General features: G+C 35.0%; 2 protein-coding genes across 2 annotated transcripts; both read left to right on the top strand.

Moving 5' to 3' along the window:
- Positions 1 to 1,481: 1,481 nt before the first annotated feature.
- LOC125807894 (rapid alkalinization factor-like) lies at positions 1,482 to 1,862 on the top strand. Its single transcript, XM_049487646.1, has one exon. It carries the CDS (start codon positions 1,482 to 1,484, stop codon positions 1,860 to 1,862), a length of 381 nt encoding a protein of 126 aa, XP_049343603.1.
- A 3,292-nt stretch (positions 1,863 to 5,154) lies between these two features.
- LOC125839240 (probable bifunctional methylthioribulose-1-phosphate dehydratase/enolase-phosphatase E1 1) lies at positions 5,155 to 10,958 on the top strand. Its single transcript, XM_049518213.1, has 12 exons — positions 5,155 to 5,401; positions 5,490 to 5,626; positions 6,324 to 6,419; positions 6,953 to 7,072; positions 7,358 to 7,447; positions 7,696 to 7,836; positions 7,966 to 8,121; positions 9,268 to 9,417; positions 9,533 to 9,634; positions 9,888 to 9,997; positions 10,081 to 10,199; positions 10,609 to 10,958. Exons 1-12 carry the CDS (start codon positions 5,167 to 5,169, stop codon positions 10,698 to 10,700), a joined length of 1,548 nt encoding a protein of 515 aa, XP_049374170.1. The 5' UTR covers positions 5,155 to 5,166; the 3' UTR covers positions 10,701 to 10,958.
- The last annotated feature ends 8,026 nt before the right edge of the window (positions 10,959 to 18,984 follow it).

Below are 18,984 nucleotides of genomic sequence, written 5' to 3'. Positions count from 1 at the left end.
CACTAAATCTGGTATAATATTAAACAAGTAGATACATACATTCTACGTGACAATATACATAGGACGTCATGTACACGTAGAACATAAATTGTAATGTAAGATGCTATGCAGGACATTTATGTCTATTTATTTAATTTTATACAAATTTAAGTGTCTATTAGTGCAGACCCAAAATTCAAAGACATAAATAATAATTAAGGCAAAGTTAAAAAAAACACGTTTATGTATTATGCCGTGTGCGCTTTCCTTCTTCGTGTGTGGGTCAAGTATAATGGGCTAACCTAAGTATGATCTAATATGGCCCAATAAATATCATGCCATCCTCTTCTTCTTATTTTTTCATTTGGACTAGTTGCGACTTCTGAGGTAAAAAAAAATAAATCTAAGATTTATTTTCACACTTTTTTAGTTCTTTTTTCTCCTATTCAAATTATTATAAATCATTAGTATATTGAACCAATTCTTATTAATTGTTCTTGTCGGACAAGTATGGGGGATATTAGACTTTGGCATGGTTTTCCTAATTTCACAGTCTGACAAACAAGTAAAAAAGGAAATATTAGTTAGTTACATTCCAAATTTACATCAATAATTCCACATGCAAAAAATAATACAACATTGGATGTCAACCAAGAAAAAGGAAAAATGAAAAAGAGAAACAAGAACAATATATTCAGTGTAATTTTATAAATATGGTGTGAGAAAAACAAGGTATACGTAGATCTTACTTTTATGACTCGTGAGATAGAAATGTTATATCCGATAATTCCTTGACTCAAAAAAATAATAATTTAAAAAGACGGGCTTGACAAATACACTAGTAAAAGCTACGGTGCTCCATCACTACTTCCTCCGTCCCATGATGAACATTATTTGTCCCATATTACCTGATCACTTATTAAATCAGGGTAGAATTAATTAATTTTTCTCATTTTACTCCTACAATTAATATGACCTTTGGAAGTTTATTTCTTTTTTCAAGAGGCTAATTAATATGAAAAAAAAAACAAAATAGTAAAATTGATCAAACTATTAATGATTTCTTAACTATCGTGTAAAATAGATAGTGTACATCTAATATGAGACGGAAGGAGTAATAATTAAAATAAATTATCATTGCACAAAAATACAATAATTAAACAAATTGCATATTGAGAAACCATGCATATATGCACCATAACTTCTTATTATGTACGTAAATACGTGAATTACTCTTTGTCACAAAAAATTCAAATGCCACAAACCACAAGTTTTTAACCTAAAATATCTCCACCACAAACCATTTCTCATGTCTCCACAATAAGCTTTACCTTATTTCTTCTTCATTTCACTTTCACATTTCACCCATCCTTTTAACCTCCTTTTCCCCTCATGTTTTCATTCTAAAGGAAGGGCAAAAACAACAAAAAAAAAATCTCACAAAAATATAAAATTAAACAAACAAACAACAAGAGTCGCATTACTCACATCAATTCCTCAAGATGGCCACTCGACCAATCTTTGTTTTCATGCTCCTTGCCACCCTGGCATTCGCCATGGTTGCAGAGTCCTCGTCCTCCTCCTCCTACTTCAACGACCCTGCAGTCAATACACTCGGCCACAGTTCTGGTGGTGGCCTTGATGAATTGATGACTGCAGGTCGTATCGGGGACACATTGTTTGATGATGAAGAAATGATGATGCCGACAGAGTCAGCCCGTAGGGCCCTCAATAGTCGGGACCACATCAGTTACAGGGCGATGTCGAAGAACGCCATCCCCTGTGACCGACGTGGCGCATCTTACTACCAGTGCACCCGCATGCAGAAGATTCGGCCTTATAGACGCGGCTGCAGCAAAATCACCAGATGCCAACGTCGTTAAAAACGTTATGTTTTATTCCGGTTGCATGGTACATTATGAATGTACCAGGCAACCAAGGAATAAAAACGATTTTTTGCGATCATCGCAAAAAGATAAAAAATATATAAACTAATAAATACTCGGTGAACATTTCGTCATTTAATTGCGACTATATATATATATATACATACATAATATATATATACTAACATAAACATGGAATGGATATAAATTTGCTAATTAAGAAGCTTTTGTTTGTCCATTCCATATATTATTTTAACTTCCTTTCATGATGTTTACATTGTGTACTTTTGTGCCATCATTTGAAGATGATTCATTGATGGTGAAGAATTTGTAAATTGGTGAAATAATATATTTACAGATTCTCCGTATATTTCTTCTTCATTTTTTAATTTGATATGTAATATTCATATGTTTTAATTTGTTTGTCGTACTTTCTTTTTTTAATATGTTTGAAAAAAGAATGTCTTTTTTTTTTAACAATTCTTTAATTCTAACTTTTCATATAACATTCGTTTGATTGACATTTTGGTATATTCTAAATATCTTTAGTTTAAGATCATAAGATGAAAAAAAATTCTTCACTTTTTAAAACTCTATATCAAATTAAAATCAGACAAACAAACAAATTGATACGTAAAATGGAATCCACAACACCAATATGATATATAATAAAATGGTGCAAATGTTGCCCTCTAGCTCCGAGACAATATCACAATGGCAGATCCAGAATTTTCACTAAGTATGTTCAAGATATAAAAAATAAATTAGACTTTTAAATATTCAAAAATGAATTGAGGCTTAAATGTTGATAACCAGATTCAAATTCAGGTGTTTTGGAAAAATTTGAACCCCTAGGCTAGTGTTGCACTTGTATAAATGGAGTCAAAATTTAATATATACCTATATAATTTCAAAAATTCATTATATATAATGTTATTTTACAATGAAATGGATTCATATGAACCCAGTTGATCCTACGTAGGTCCACGCCCCTAATGTAACAAGTCTAATTCCGCCCTTGCAGGGCAAATAGGATTGCGTATTGGTCGATTTGGTTCGATTTTGAAGTTTATCGGTTTGACTTATTGATTATTAGTTTGTAGAGATGCTAAACCATTATAGAACCATTAAGATAATGCCTTATCGGTTATTAATTGTTATTGGTTTAACCGTTAAGATTTGACACAAAAAAAATCATTGAAAATCACTTAGAAACAAGGTAACAAACCAAATAAACCATGCACATGAGTTTACAAGTTACACCTTGCTCAAAAGCAAACACTTTTACATTGTAGAATAACTAAGAGTTTGAGACAACCAGAAATAAAAGTAGGAAATCCAACTCTAAGTCAAAGACTTTATATACAAAATGGTATAAATATAATTATTTAATTTACTATTGGGTTATCGGTTAACCCATTTAAAAAAAACCTCAAACCGTTAAGAACCGATAATCCAATAACAAAAAGAAAATCAAAACCGTCATCAAAAGTCAAAACCACTAAATCAATAACCCATCATTGATAAATTAATAACTTTTTTTCTATTCGAATTATCGATTTCGATTTGATTTTGAACGACCCTAAAGGTAAATTTATAGCCTAAATATAGGGTACGTGAATCCACAACACTAATATTACATATAATAAAATGATGCACTTGGTTGAATGTCGCGTCTAGCTGACAATGTCACAAGTCCTGTGCCACATGACCCACGCCGTGAAAAACGTTTGTAGGAAGTGCACGCAATTTGGATGAGCTGATGCATATAGGCCCATAAATGATGTGCCTTTTTTTTAAAAAAAAAAAGTATATATACTCACCTAACCTAGTAACATCCTTATCTTATCTTTACGTATTTTTTATTTTTGATATTTGATACTTACATTAAAATTCAACTAATTTAGTGTATGTCACTTAAAATAGGCTAAAGAAAAAAAAGAAATTCTTCGACTGCACCACATTCATTGACCATAATACAATAACCACCTACCATTATTGCATTCTAGTTTTAGTAATTTTGATTACACAGAATCAGTCTCCATCCTGATTTTACAAAATGATAAAATAACATAATGCTAAATGGCCAGAAAATTTTGTCAGAATTTGGCTAGAATAGTAAAATAACATATTTCACACTATGTTATTTTATCTTTTTGAATATTTTCACCATTTTAACTTTAATGTCTTTTAATTAAAAGATGAAAAAAAGATCAGTTTATTTTAAAATAAAAAAGATATTATAGATTTTTTAAATTTCTGACAAAATTCTTGCCAAATTTTCTGGTCATTTAGCATTACCCATTTTCTAAATCAATCCGATAATTATTATTTCCACACGTGAAACATAGATATCACGTCAGATCCTTTTTCCTAGTATCATTTTGTGAAATCAATAAGAAGAAAAAAAATACTTCTCAGCTCCAAATTATTGAATTTAGGGGTCGTTATAGATGATTAGGAGCTAATTTATTCATTGTTAAATCTTGCATAAATAGTAATAATATTATGTTTTACTTATTTAATAGTAGGTTGTTTATGTTAGGTATAAAATTCGACACACTTAATAATATGATATTTAATTTGCAATTTAAAACTCGTATAGTTGTTTAATGCAGAATAGAAGATTGAAGAATTAATATTTGAATAACTAAATTTTACCTGATTAATACATAAATAAAATAATACGTACGTATAGTTATTTTAACTCCAATCAGCTACCCAATTACGCACCCATAATCTCAAACTTAATGCGATATTCCAACTTATTCCATATTGAACTAAACTAGTATGATATATATGTACATCTTCAATAATTTAAGACTCGTTCGGGCATAATAATTTTTTATTTTTTTCTTCACTTTATTTGATAATGAGCGTTTGATCGCTATATTTGAAACTTGAAAAACACCCAAAACTTTATTTTCACTTCTTTCAAATTTACCCTATGTTTTCTATTCTTATAAAATTAACCCTATTTAAAATATATTTCATGTTTAAATCAAATTTCATATTTTTTTAAAGGAAAAGTACATTTAAACGACTAAATATTATTTGTAAAAGTTATGCTCAAATATAACTTCTATCTTAACTCTAACTTCAAAAAGTAATTTTTTTTAATAATATATATTAAGTATGTGATTATTTATTTTGAGATGATACTCTTTTTAAAATAAATTTAATTAAGTGGAGTATTTTGACTATTGAAAATTCGAATTATTTTTTGTTTTGTTGGCGAAACGAATTAATCTCAAAATCCCGAAAAAGAATCTTTTCCTTCTCTCTTCATAATAAAGCAAATATGGCTGTGGCATCAGCAGCCCAATTGACTGCAAACGGAGCTCTGAAAATGGCGACTACCAGTCAAGCATATTTGGAAGGTGACAAGGTCAAAGAGACCAAGTCCTTAATCGCTGAGCTCTGCCGTCATTTCTACAATCAGGGATGGGTTTCCGGCACCGGCGGAAGCATCACCATTAAAGTACATGATGAATCCGTTCCTAAATCCGAACAACTTATCGTTATGTCTCCTTCTGGTGAGAAGAACCCATTTACGATCTTACCCAACTTTTTTATTTTTGGGTTTTGTTTGTTTGAGTTTTTTGTTGATGGGTTTTTTGTTAGGGGTGCAAAAGGAAAGGATGGTGGACGAGGATATGTATATTATGGCATCAGATGGGTCTATTTTATCTGCGCCGGTGGCTAAACCTACCCCTCATAAACCTCCTAAGTGTTCTGATTGTGCTCCTCTTTTTATGAAGGTATAAAGGTTTCTATGATCTTTGATGAAATACTAGTTGTTGTAGTTTTGTAAATTTAAGTTTTACCTATTGAAAAGTTGTGGAACTAAGGTATAGTGGAAGTTGAATTGCTGTTTTTGGTTAAAATTCAGAAGATAATTGAAGTTGGCGTTTATTCTCAGCTGTCTAAAGTTCATAGTTGAACAGGAAAAAATGTTATTTTTATCAGGGAATAATTGTTTTGCAGTCATGTGTATTTTGAAATATCGGAAACAGTGCTACTACCTTCCAAGGTAGGGGTATGGTTGAGTACTCTCCCCAGACCCCACTTGTGGGATTAGATTACACTGGGATGTTGTTGTATTGTAGATTGTTCTTTCTCAGTGTAATCGTTATGTTATCTGTAGTCCTTTCTTTGTTTTTGTCTAGCTCAACAAACTTAGCATATTTCATTTCTCGTGGGTTCTCCTCGGTATTATGTTATTATTTCTCTGCTGCCAGCTTTTAAATTTGCTTTGTCTCTCTAAATAATCTAGTAACAGCCAGGACCCAGGATTATTAGTGTTGTAGCCTGCAGTTTCTAAGATAAAGCATGACTTCTTTGGAATGGAGAGTGTGATCTCATAATAGTTGATCTATAAATGAATTCTCTTTTTCGTTTTGATGGACTATTTACTCCGCAGATTGTAAGTTTCTTCCTTTTTTCTTTTTTCCTCAGGCATATCAGATGCGTAATGCTGGCGCTGTTATCCACAGTCATGGAATGGAATCCTGTCTTGTAACGATGCTCAATCCACTAGCAAAAGAATTTCGGGTAAACATGCTACAAACTTTTGTGAAGTTAACACCATCTTGATGTGATTCCGATAATATCTTTTTGAGTCATCAAGAAAACAGAGACTCGGTAATGCTGAGCTCCAGACATTCAATTCAGTGCGTATAATGTTGACTACTGATATTTTGGCTTTTTATTTGAGAGTATGGATTTTCTTTCAACTAGAGATACTTTGCTTTTCCTTACATTATAAGAAGTGTAATCCTAATGCATCTTCCCTTTGCCTGCCACTGTATAGGCAAGACTTTCTTTATATATTTATTTATGTAGTTACTTCATGTAGCTGACACAACTAGTTTGGAATTGAGGCATAATTGATTGATCTCTTGATAAAATTTTCATTTGAACTTTCTTTTTACCAATGTATAGAGTTGCTTTTGTCTCTATATCCTCCATGTAATTCCCCTAGCTCAATTGATAATAATTTAAAGATTTAATTCCTCATTGTAAATTACTGAACTCTGTTGTTATTTTTCATCTTATTCACTATTCTTTGTTGCTTTGATTGACAGATCACTCATATGGAAATGATAAAAGGAATTCAAGGGCATGGTTACTATGACGAACTTGTGGTTCCTATCATAGAGAACACTGCATATGAGAGAGAACTCACAGAATCTCTTGCTGAAGCTGTATGTGTCTCCCTCTTCTAAAAGTCACACCCTTCCATTGTGCATCTGCGCTTGTTTAGTTTTTTAGTGCTGCTTTAACTTAGTTTTTAGATGCTTTTACTGGAACTTCTGTAAGTACATCAACTCCATTCCTGTTTTTGTTTGACTATGATCACCAAACATTGTGCTAACAGTTTCCACTTGCAAATTCAATGTCTTGTGGCTCTGATCACCAAAACCTGATGATTCTATCCTTTGAGTGACACATCTCTATGAAAGTATTGAACTTTTTTCCATGTTGAACAGATCAAAGCTTACCCAAAAACAACAGCTGTGCTGGTCCGCAACCATGGTATATATGTATGGGGAGATTCTTGGATCAGCGCTAAAACACAGGTTTGTGTCATGAATTATATCAGGAGGGGAGGGGAGGGTTTGATATGGTTAGGTAGCAGATTTTAGAACTAATAAGATTAACTTAACTTGTGTTAGTAAGTTAAGGATGACCTCTGAAGGAGTTTCTATGTACATCTTGTAGTCTACTTAAGAATGTACATATGGAAACAGTCTTCAGATCAATTAGTTTAATGTATCTGAGATGTATGTTCATTTGGCACTCTTCTAACTGACATACTATCTTCCAGTCTGAGTGCTACCACTACCTCTTTGATGCTGCAATTAAACTTCATCAATTAGGAATTGACTGGACAACACCAGCTCATGGTCCCATTCAGAATGCAAAAATATCTGCACTTGCTCCAAATGGCAGCATAAAGTCATCAAGGGTAAGCACCTCAACAGTTTAGACTATTCTCTTACTTTCTTGAAATCTAAAGATTTACGTTTATGTGCCGTAGGTGTTTCCATTGAGTTCTTATTGTTGTCTGCATTGTGATTTTTATACTTTCTTGCAGCGGTGCATCGTTTTGGATATCGAAGGAACCACTACCCCAATATCATTTGTTTCTGATGTTCTATTCCCTTATGCACGTAATAATGTTGGGAGACATTTGGATGCAACATATGATTCAGCAGAAACTCAACAGGATATTAAGTTATTACGTGCTCAAGTAAGTAAACTTACAGAGAAAATAGCTTTGTGAAAAAGGTTTTCAAAAGAGTTGAGCATTTTTCTTGGAAAATTTTTTGGTGAGATGTTATTATGTCGTAATGGTGATGTCTATTTTGGAGAACATTAGGAAGGTTTAACAGAATTTTTGGGTGTAACTGTAACAAACCTGAAAAGTTTATGAGAAATCCAAATCTGGATTGCTAAGGTTGTGCCAGGCTAGGAATGACATCCAACCTCCTTGGAGCTGCTGAATAAGTTCTGCCAAATGGCCCACAGAAGTGTTATCCACAATTTAGTCATTTTGTCTTGTTTTCCTTGGCGTGTTAATGGATGGATTAGAAGTGTCCACATTTGGCATTTAATGCATCGTAATTCATGAGTTAAAGAAAAAAGACTATCACTACATTTCTTCTTGGTAATGCCGTGATGCTGATTTTTTATAGGAATATTTTCTGTTTCAATTACCAAATTGCCTACTTTTATATGTGCTTTTCTTTTCCTATTGGATCAGTTGCTCATGTGGTCTCATGAATTTCGTGTTAGATAACATTAAACACCCGTTACAATTTACATCAGCACCACCTATTTGAATTTTCTGATAGCAAGATAAAAGTTCTTTTCATAAACACTAATTAGCATATTGTGTCTTTGACCTTTGCACGCAATCATACATACTTCTATTCAGAATTTGATTGCTGGAGCTATGTTTACTATGCTTTGTCTTTCTCTGAAACCAGTGTAAAGTGTAAAGTGATGCTTGAAAGGACATTAAGAAATGGCAAATATATCAGATAGGGGTCATTTTGTTTGTTGATTGCTGAGAAGAAAGGCGCGGGGGGAGGGGGGAGGGGGGAGGGGGGAGGGGGGTTTTGTAGGTGGGTGTCTGGCATGAGTTTGGAAAAGCGGAAGCTAATCCTGATCCAATTTGAGGGTGTTCATTACAGGGTCGCAGTGTAGATGTGTGGTCATACATTGAGTCCATTAGCACACAAGATGCTCTAGTAATTTCTCCTTACTAAGTCATCATTTGGTGTTTTTCACATAAAACTGTCTGCTTTCAAATTTTAAAAGTATAAAACAGTACAGATCCGTTGTGCTGTTTTTTTTATTTTTTAATCTTACCTCCTTTGTGATGTTCTTTCAGGTGCAACAAGACCTGGAAAATGGTGTTGCTGGTGCTGTGTGTATCCCAGCTGATGATGCTGGGAAAATGGAGGTAATTGCAGCTTTGGTTGCTAATGTTGAGGCAATGATTAAAGCTGACCGCAAGATTACTGCCTTGAAAGAGTTACAGGTGAGGACAGTGGTGGTGAAATTCCACCTAGGCCCCTCAAATAGATATAAATGTTATACAGTTTCATCTAATAGTTGCTTACAGTTCGTTCTTTACTTCATATTCTAATACTCAGGGACATATTTGGCAAACTGGGTTCCAGAACAATGAGTTAGAGGGACTTGTTTTTGATGATGTACCTGCAGCTCTTGAGAAATGGACCGCTTTAGGCATCAAGGTTTCATCTGTCCCTTTTTTCCGTACACTGCATTCCTCGTTTTAGTAAGCGAGAGTTCACTAGTTGTATCCAAATTTTGTTGCAAATGAAAACAATTATGATCATCGAAACAATAGCTCTATTTCTTCTTGAAATACTCCAGCGTCCTGTGTGGTTTAAATGCTTTCTTTTTCTTCTTCATTATCAGAAAGAGGTAATGCTGAAGTCTATAAGCTCCATCTTCTAGTCAGATTAACTAGTTTTTTTCTCTCAGGTGTACATATACTCAAGCGGCAGCAGATTGGCACAGAGGCTTTTGTTTGGTCACACAAAACACGGAGACCTGAGAAAATTTCTCTATGGGTTTTTCGATACAACAGTGGGGTAAATTTCTACCTTTCAGTGGGTTTTCTTATTTTGGTCCTTTTTGTCATTTGAAGTAATTCATCTGTCTTCTCCTGTTGTAGCAACAAGAGAGAAACAAAAAGTTATGCAGAAATTACAGCGTCGTTGGGAGTAGATAATCCATCAGAGATTTTGTTTGTGACAGATGTCTATCAAGAAGCCACAGCTGCAAAGGCAGCAGGTAATGTCATGCTCATTTTATATGAAAACAACTCTATATTTGATATTTGTTAGCTTTCTCACTCTTCAATTGAAACCAAATACTAGCTGAAAAAGTAGGTTGGTATTTAAGTGGAGAAAGAAAGAGGGACATGTGCATTATCCACGGACTCCGAGTTCCAAACCATGTGCCAATGCCTTGGGGGATTTCTCGGTTATTAAAAAAAAAGTAGCTTGGCCAAGTTGCCTATTTAGGATGTTAGAACTTCCATTTTGGTGTGATTCCTCCTCTCAATCCCAACAATTAGGAGCTCATCTAGACAAATTTGTGCGGCTGGAGCCTGTGTGATGTTTCTTATACTAAAGGCTATACTTCACCAAAAAGATGTGCATATGCTTCACTAACATTGTTGCCCTTTCTCCTCCTTCAGGTTTGGATGTGATAATCTCCATCAGACCTGGAAACGGACCTCTTCCAGATAATCACGGGTTCAGGACAGTCAAATCATTTTCGGAGATCTAAAGATGGAATGTGTTATTCTATAAACATCTTCCATGTATTGTGTAACATTAACATAATAAAAGCAGGTTGGGAGTTGATCAATTGTCAAAAAGTAGAGCCAATTGAGTCACAATATGCTGCTCTTACCTACTTTCTGCGTGTTCTGACTTATGATTAGTGTCAACTAGTCTTCTTTTTCTTGTTGTATTGAGATGGTAATAGTTTTATCTTGTGAGAACTATTGTTGGAGATTTATGTTTTCATAGTTCCATTTTCAAAGGCTAGCTTGCATGATTTCTATTCATCCAATATATATCAGATCGAATGGAACTCGCGAAAAAGTAGTGAACACTTTGTTGAGGAACGGAACTTCTGCTCTTTCTCTACTAGTATGGTCTCAATAGGTCCCATGTGTTAGGCATGTTTGTTCACTCTTAAGTATTCGTGTTGTATACATGTTTCAATTAACTGGAATCGAGTGAGTGTAGAGGAAGGATTGATTTTCAATTTGTTCACCCCATTTACCTATTGTCAAAGCACTTTCTTGAAATTGTAATTTCTATCGAGACAGGAAGGAATGAATTAAAAAGCAAATGATCTTGTTCTTTTTTTTTTTTTATAGTTTTTCACTTGGTATCCGGTGTTTACTGGAGTTCAATTATTTTGGATTCAGTCCACGTAGGACTCTATTTGGGGGAACGGCTCGATCAAGGATTTTTCCATACTCGTTTGAGCCTGAAACCCTCTGGTTAAGAAGCAATAACAACAAATGAGACCCTATCAATAAAAAAAATAATTATTGTTTAAAAGAAACGATTTGAATAGACTTTTTTAGAAAAAGAAATGAGTATTCGATAGTTAAATTGGAGTCGGATTAAATTTGAATTTGGTTCTGTATGTATATCAATGAGAATGGATAAGAGCCTTACTTCTTTTCTCCCCCAACCTGTCCCCGTGTCTCTCTTTCCGTAATTTAGGGTTTGATCAGCACCATGGATGTTGAGGCAGCCGAGTTCCAAGAGTGGGAGATGATTCCCTCGACCCGAGCATCTGACTCGGAACCGTTAACTCCGGATGGTTCAGCCGGAAACACCAACTGTGTCGATGAAGTTGGATCTGAGACGATCGGTGTGATTCAACCCAATTACTTCTCTCTAGACTCTCAAATCAGGTATATGGGTACGTTTTCTGCGGATGGAAGCGAGGAGGACTCTGAAAAATCGGATAATCCGAGTTGGATTGAGCCCGATTCTGAAAACAACGAGTTTATCATGAAGAATTCTTGCGAATTCTGGTCGGATTCCGGCAGTGAGGGTAAAAATGAATTGGGTTTTGAAGAGATGAAAAGTGAAAATGGTGAAGAATTTAGGCCGGATTCTGTGAAATTTGGTGCTGGAGAAAATAGTCATCTGCAACAAGTTTCTGTTGAAGAAAATCAGGAAAAGGAAAATGGAAATGTTGAAGGTGAACAGAGGAGGGATGCAGGGGACCAAAAGAAGAGCCTAGTGTGGTGGTGGAAGGTTCCAATACATCTTGTCAAGTATTGTGCTGCTTTTAGAGTTAGCCCTGTGTGGACATTTTCTGCTGCTGCTGCTGCTATCATGGCTTTTGTTATTTTGGTTCGTAGGTTGTCTAAGATGAAGAAAAAGACCAAGGCATTGAAGCTCAAACTAACTGTGGATGACAAGAATGTATCTCAGTTCACAAACCGTGCTGCACGCCTTAACGAAGCATTCTCTATTGTGAAGCGGGTTCCTCTGATTCGGCCACAGTTGCCAGCCGCTGGAGACATAGTGTGGCCTCAGATGACTTTGAGATAGGCTGTAATATTTCCCCATTTGATATGTTGTGTCGCTTCTGCGATTGTATAATCTACTATGTTTACTGCTGTTGTTTGATCTCAAACCTATGTATATTCACTGGCCAAAGAAATTGCTTGCTTATGCTTCTTTATAAAGAAAGCTGCTGTTTGATCTCAAAGGTGGTTTTGCTTGTACCTTAAATCTGGTAAAATTTCCCAATTTCTATTCCAAGATTTGATTTTTATGGGGTTCATCATGTTTTGATTGCTGAATCCATTACACAATTTGAAATGTTGGATTCAAACTTTGATCTTTATTGAATTTCTCAGTACTTTGTACATATATATCTATATTTCATGTTAAAAATGTCTTAGGATCAAATCCCAGTAGAGACAAAAAAAAATACTAGGTGATTTCTTCTGATATGTCCTATCCTTGGTGTAGAGTTACTTGGTAGTTGATACATGTTGTTGTTGGGAGGTGGCACGATATGAAGAGGGTAGAGTGTACGCTGACCTTCCTTCTACCTTTGCGGGGTAATATGTTGTTTCTGATAGACCCTCCACTACAAAGAAATGCAATCGGTGCAGGAAAGTAAGGAAGAAATAGAGAACAAAATAGCAAATATACAAAACAAGTGTAACAACATATATTGACACACCGAAGAAAAGAAACTACGTGATACATAAATTATACTACTAGAAGTATGATAACATTTGATTATCTACTAACCTTCTATCCTAATCCTCGACCTACATAACTAACTATCTATGGTCATGTCCTCAATCAGCTGAAGTTGTGTCATATCCTATCAATCACCTCTCCAAGCCCTGTTACAACCAATCTATCACATCTCCTCATTGGTACATCCTAGCACTTCCTCTTCATATATTCAAACCATCTCAGTCTTGCTTTCCTCATTTTATCAGCTACGAAGGTAATACCACATAAATGAGGATGCGGAAATACTTCAATTTCTTTCCATTATAGTTGGATCTTGGAACCATCAACATATCACTTGTAAATTGAAGTTTTACCAATTTGAAAAGTTGTTGGAACTAAGGTATAGTGGAAGTTGAATTGTTGTTTTTGGCTATAATTCAGAAGATAATTAAAGTTGGCATTATTCTCAGCTGTCTAAACTTCATAGTTGAATAGGGAAAAAAGATCTTTTTCTTCTATGGGGGGATAATTGTTTTGCAGTCATGCCTATTTGAAATACTGGAAACAGCCTATCTACCTTCCAAGGTAGGGGTACAGTCGACTACCCTCCGAAGACCCCATTTGTGGGATTATACTAGGTATGTTGTTGTTGTATTGTAGATTATTCTTTCACAGTGTAATTGTTATGTTATCTGTAGTCCTGTCTTTGTTTTTGGCTAGCTCAACGAACTTAGCATATTTCATTTCTCTCAGGTTGACCTCGGTATCATCTTACTATTTCTCTGCTGCCATCTTAAACTTATTCTCTCTCTCTCTCTCTAAATAATCTAGTAACAGCCCAGACCCAGGATTATTAGTGTTGTAGCCTGCAATTTCTCAGATAAAGCATGATTCCTTTGGAATGGAGCGTGTGATCTCATATTAGTTGATCTATAAACGAACTCTCTATTTTCTTTTTGATTGACTATTCTACTTCACTGGAGGGCCAGCGTCCAAGGACCTGCCATACCACTGATCTCACTTAAGCACTTGACGTCAGAAATAGCAATAAGAAGAGCAGGGTTAAGGATCACTCACGTCACGGGCTCTAAGTTTCTTCCTTTTTTTTCTCCTCAGGCATATGTGATGCTTAATGCTGGTGCCGTTAGGCACAGTCATGGAATGGAATCCTGCCTTGTAACAATGCTCAATCCACCAGCAAAAGAATCCAGGTAACTATGCTACAAACTTTTTTGAAGTTAAACACAATCTTGATGTGATGCCGATATATCCTTTTGAGTCATCAAGAAAAAAGAAAAGGGAACTTGGTAGGCTGAGCTCCAAATGTTCAATACAGTCCAACGCCCATATAATGCTGACTAATGATATTTTGGCTTTTTATTTGGGAGTATAAGTTTTCTTTCAAATAAAGATACTTGTGCTTTTCCTAACATCACATGAAATGTAATCCTAATGCATCTTCCCTTTGCCTGCAACTGTATAGGCCAGACTTTATATATTTGTCTATGTAGTCACTTCATGTAGCCGACACAACTAGTTTGGAATTGAGGCATAATTGATTGATCTCTTGATGTAATTTGCATTTGAAACTTTCTTTTTTTCCAATGTACAGAGTTGCTATTGTCTCTATTTCCTCTACCTAGTACCCCTAGCTCAATTGATAAAATTTTAAAAGATATCTAATTCTGCATTGTAAATTATTGAAACCTATTGTCATTTTTCATCTCATTCACTATTCATTGCTGCTTTAATTGACAGATCACTCATATGGAAATGATAAAAGGAATTCAAGGACATGATTACTATGATGAACTTGTAGTTCCTATTATCAAGAACACTGCATATGAAAGCATATAGAGAACTCACAGAATCTCTTACTGAAGCTGTATGCCTCTCCCTCTTCTAATGTCACACCTTCCTTTGTGTATCTGCACTTGTTTATGTTTTGAGTTCTGCTTTAACTTTGTTTGTAGATGCTTTACTGGAATTTTATAAGTACGTTTACTTCATTCCTGTTTTTTGTTTGGCTCTGATCACCAAAACATCAAGGCTTACAGTTTCCCATTTGCAAATTAGCAAAATACTTGTATAGCTATCACTCATTCAATTTCCCAATATTATCATCACAAAATCTGGTCACTGTCTGTGATTCCTATTCACTGCTGAAGTTGTAACAGTACATGGAAGGAAGCAGACCGGTTTGGCTTAATAAAATATTCGTAAAGCATTGATTGCAGTAGATATCCTGCCCCTATAAGAAGAGGAAAATTTATAGAATAGTTCTTCTCATTTATAGAGCTGTTGTAACAACACATGGAAGAAAATGGCTTAGGTTCCTTTTTACATTTTTATTTTGGCCTCAGTTCCCAAAGAGGGATAGGCCATTAAGCGAACGGCTGGCTTAATTTTAAGAAGTTATGTCAAGCTATTAAGATTGGCTGCAGAACATACTCTACCTTAAAAGATAGGAAGAAGTCATAGATTCCTTTTTCTTCCCTTCATCTTTGGAAGCCTACGGTGGATAAGCAGTGGGAACACTTTCAGCATGATGATGCTTGTACTTTCCACTAGATTAGTCTTTTATCTGCTCTAACAATTTCATTAATTTTGATTACATGCTATTGTATCTGTATGACTGGTAACTGAAGTGTAAATTGATCTTGTTTTGGCAAGAAAAATAAACTAAACTAATTGCATGGGTAAAGAGATGTTCACCTTGCACGGAGAGCTCAGACCTACTAGCTCTTCCCTTGAGGTGCTATCCACAACTTCGGGTTAGTAAGAGCAATCTTGATCTAGTTTCAAATTCCTTGTCTTCAATGGAAACTCTAGATCTTCTCTTTATTAGCTTCAGCATAATGTGTATCTATAAGTCAACCAGTTTTCTGCCTTTAGCATTGTTATGGCACTGTCCTTTCATATCCTTGTCATACATGTTAGTTACTAACCAACAAAAAATGGTTTTCGCAATTTTTTTTTTTTAAAGAATTGAAGTGCTGTCATTTGTAGTAAAGAGAATTAGTCCACGCCCATAATCCTACTTTTGAAGTTCCAAACATGGTTCAAGATGTATGCCAATCAGCTCTCTAAATTACAACAAATGGTCCGGGGTTCACTACAGAAGTCTAGAAGTAAACAATTAGCCCATATAACATACAAAAATATACTAGGCACACCTGATGCTAGGAACCAAGAAAAACATCATCCCCTCCTCTCTATCTCTCGTGGATGAGTCGGGAGTTATGCAGAAGAAGTTCTTGATCATCACTAACAAAGCACCTTTAACTGTATATATGGTTTTCCTTCTGGTTATTAAAAAAAAATGGTTTTCCTTAAATGATAAAAGTTACTAGTATTAGTGTAAGGAGGACATTCCATACAAAAATGCTCGTCACTAAATACAGTTCTATTATTATTCACTGCTTCGTGTAACCAAATTTGGGTTTTAAGAGTAAACTTGATAGGTTATATTTTAAACAGAGAGTAGAGAAGTCCTGCCAGCAGGTTGACATTTAGCTTAAAAGTAGTCAAACTATGATGAATCCTATGAACGGATATAGAAAGCCCCTCCAACCAATTTGGAATTGACGTGTAGTTCATTTTAGTATTATTTATTTTAGCTTAATTGTTGGAAGGGAATTATCTATCATTTAAGGATAGGAGTCCAGACTTGTGCGATGGAAAAATGGAAAAAGGTTGAGGTGCGCACAAACCAGGACACCACCATTATCATAAAAGCGAGGACAAAATCCATTTTATTCTAAAAGAGTCATCTGCAGATTCTGGAGACTAACTGTATAACAAGATTACAATAACATCCTCTGACCATCTCCTAAATTTAAACACTTCCAATTATGCTGGCCTAATGTTTAAGATTATATTTTGATACTGCAATTCATGTGAGGCTTGATATATCTACCTAAACAAGGTCTTTTTCATGCATATTTGGATACGTCTGATTTTGGTTTGACAAGCATGTAAAAATATTTTCATTATTTTCTTGCGAGACAGATTTGATTGATGCCTGATGCCATTAGCCAACCTTGAAAGAAGATAATACTGAATTTTCAATCTTTATCTATTGATGATTTGTATCCTTTTAAGTGTCATATATCTATGAAAGTATTGAACTATTTTCCATGTTGAACAGATCAAAGCTTACCCAAGAACAACGGCTGTGCTGGTATGCAACCATGGTATATATATATGGGGAGATTCTTGTATCAGCGCTAAAACACAGATTTGTGTCATGAATTTTATCAGTTCAGTACTTCTAATCGTGTTTACTAACTACTACTACTTTTTTCTGGCATATTTCCCTTTTAATCTGTTCCAAAAGGAACAATTCAACTTTAAAATTTCTTATTTTATCCTTAATGAGATTATTAGTAGCACACAAATGTCCAAGTCTTGCTTTAGATCATAAGTTTCAAAAGTCTTCCTTCTATTTTTTTTAACTCCGTGCCCAGTCAAATAGTACCACAGTAACTGGGATGAAAGGAGTAATAGTTATGTTGCTTCTAGTGTATCTTGTTGTACCCTACTTCACAAAATTCATTGACTGAGTTAACACTAACCTTATTTTTGTTTGTTTGGGGGTGGGGTGGGGTTGATATGGTTAGGTAGAAGATTTTAGATCTAATAAAATTAACTTAAACTTGTGTTAGTAAGCTAAGAATGACATCTGAAGGAGTTTCTAGATGACCTATGAAGAAGTTTCTATGCACATTTTATAATCTATGTAAGAATGTACATATGGAAGTCTTCAGATCAATAAGTTTATGTCTGTGATTTATGTTTCATTTGGCTCTCTTCTAATTGACATGTTATCTTTCAGTCTGAGTGCTACCACTACCTCTTTGATGCTGCAATTAAACTTCATCAATTAGGAATTGACTGGACAATGCCAACTCATGCTCCCGTTCCGAATGCAAAAGCAGGTACACTTGCTCAAATGGCAGCATAAAGCCATCAAGGGTAAGCACTTGAACAGTTTGGACTATTCTCTTACTTTCTTGAAATCTGAAGATTTACGTTTGTGTGCCTTGAGGTGTTTCCATTGAGTTCTTATTGTTGTCTGCATTGTGAAATTCATACTTTCTTGCAGCGGTGCATCTTTTTGGATATTGAAGGAACCACTACCCCAATCTGAATAGAATTTTGATGCTTGAGCTATGTTTACAATGCCTTCTCTTTCTATGAAAACAGTGTTAAGTAATGCTTGAAAGGACATTAAGAATGGCAAATATATCAGATAATACGAATTCTTTGTGCTGCCTTTTTAAAATCTTGTCTCCTTTGTGATGTTCTTTCAGGTGCAACAAGACCTGGAAAATGATGTTGCTGGTGCTGTGTGTATCCCGTCTATTGATGCTGGGGATTGGAGATAATTGCGTCTTTGGTCACTAATGTTGAGGCAATGATTAAAGCTGACCGCAAGATCACTGCGTTGAAAGAGTTACAGGTGAGGACAGTGGTGATGAAATTTCTCCTAGGCCCCTCAAATAGATATAAATATTATATGTTTTCATCAAAGTTGCATACAATCAGTGCTTTACTTCATATTCTAATACTCGAGGACATATTTGGCAAACTGGGTTCCAGAACAATGAGTTAGAGAGACTTGTTTTTGATGATGTACCTGCAGCTCTTGAGAAATGAGCTGCTTTAGGCATCAAGGTTTCTTTCATCTTTCCCTTGTTTCCGTAGCATTCCTCCTTTTAGTAAGATCTAGTTCACTAGCTGTATCCAAATTTTGTTGCAAATGAAAACAATTATGATCATCGAAACAAAAGCTCTATTTCTTCTTGAAAGGCTCCAGAATGCTGCATGGTTTAAAT

This window comes from Solanum verrucosum, unplaced genomic scaffold, assembly GCF_900185275.1.
Source record: "Solanum verrucosum unplaced genomic scaffold, falcon-dt-bn FXZP01000277.1, whole genome shotgun sequence".
NCBI lineage: Eukaryota > Viridiplantae > Streptophyta > Magnoliopsida > Solanales > Solanaceae > Solanum > Solanum verrucosum.
Note: the sequence above shows the minus strand (reverse complement) of the source record. Positions and strands in the feature narration are given on the sequence as shown.

Excerpts from the sequence above, each read along its gene's own strand:
- LOC125807894 (XM_049487646.1), top strand. The coding sequence starts at position 1,482 with ATGGCCACTCGACCAATCTTTGTTTTCATGCTCCTTGCCACCCTGGCA.
- LOC125839240 (XM_049518213.1), top strand. The coding sequence starts at position 5,167 with ATGGCTGTGGCATCAGCAGCCCAATTGACTGCAAACGGAGCTCTGAAA. Across the intron at positions 7,073-7,357 it reads CAGAATCTCTTGCTGAAGCT|ATCAAAGCTTACCCAAAAAC; the intron begins GTATGTGTCTCC and ends CATGTTGAACAG. Across the intron at positions 9,418-9,532 it reads CTGCCTTGAAAGAGTTACAG|GGACATATTTGGCAAACTGG; the intron begins GTGAGGACAGTG and ends TCTAATACTCAG.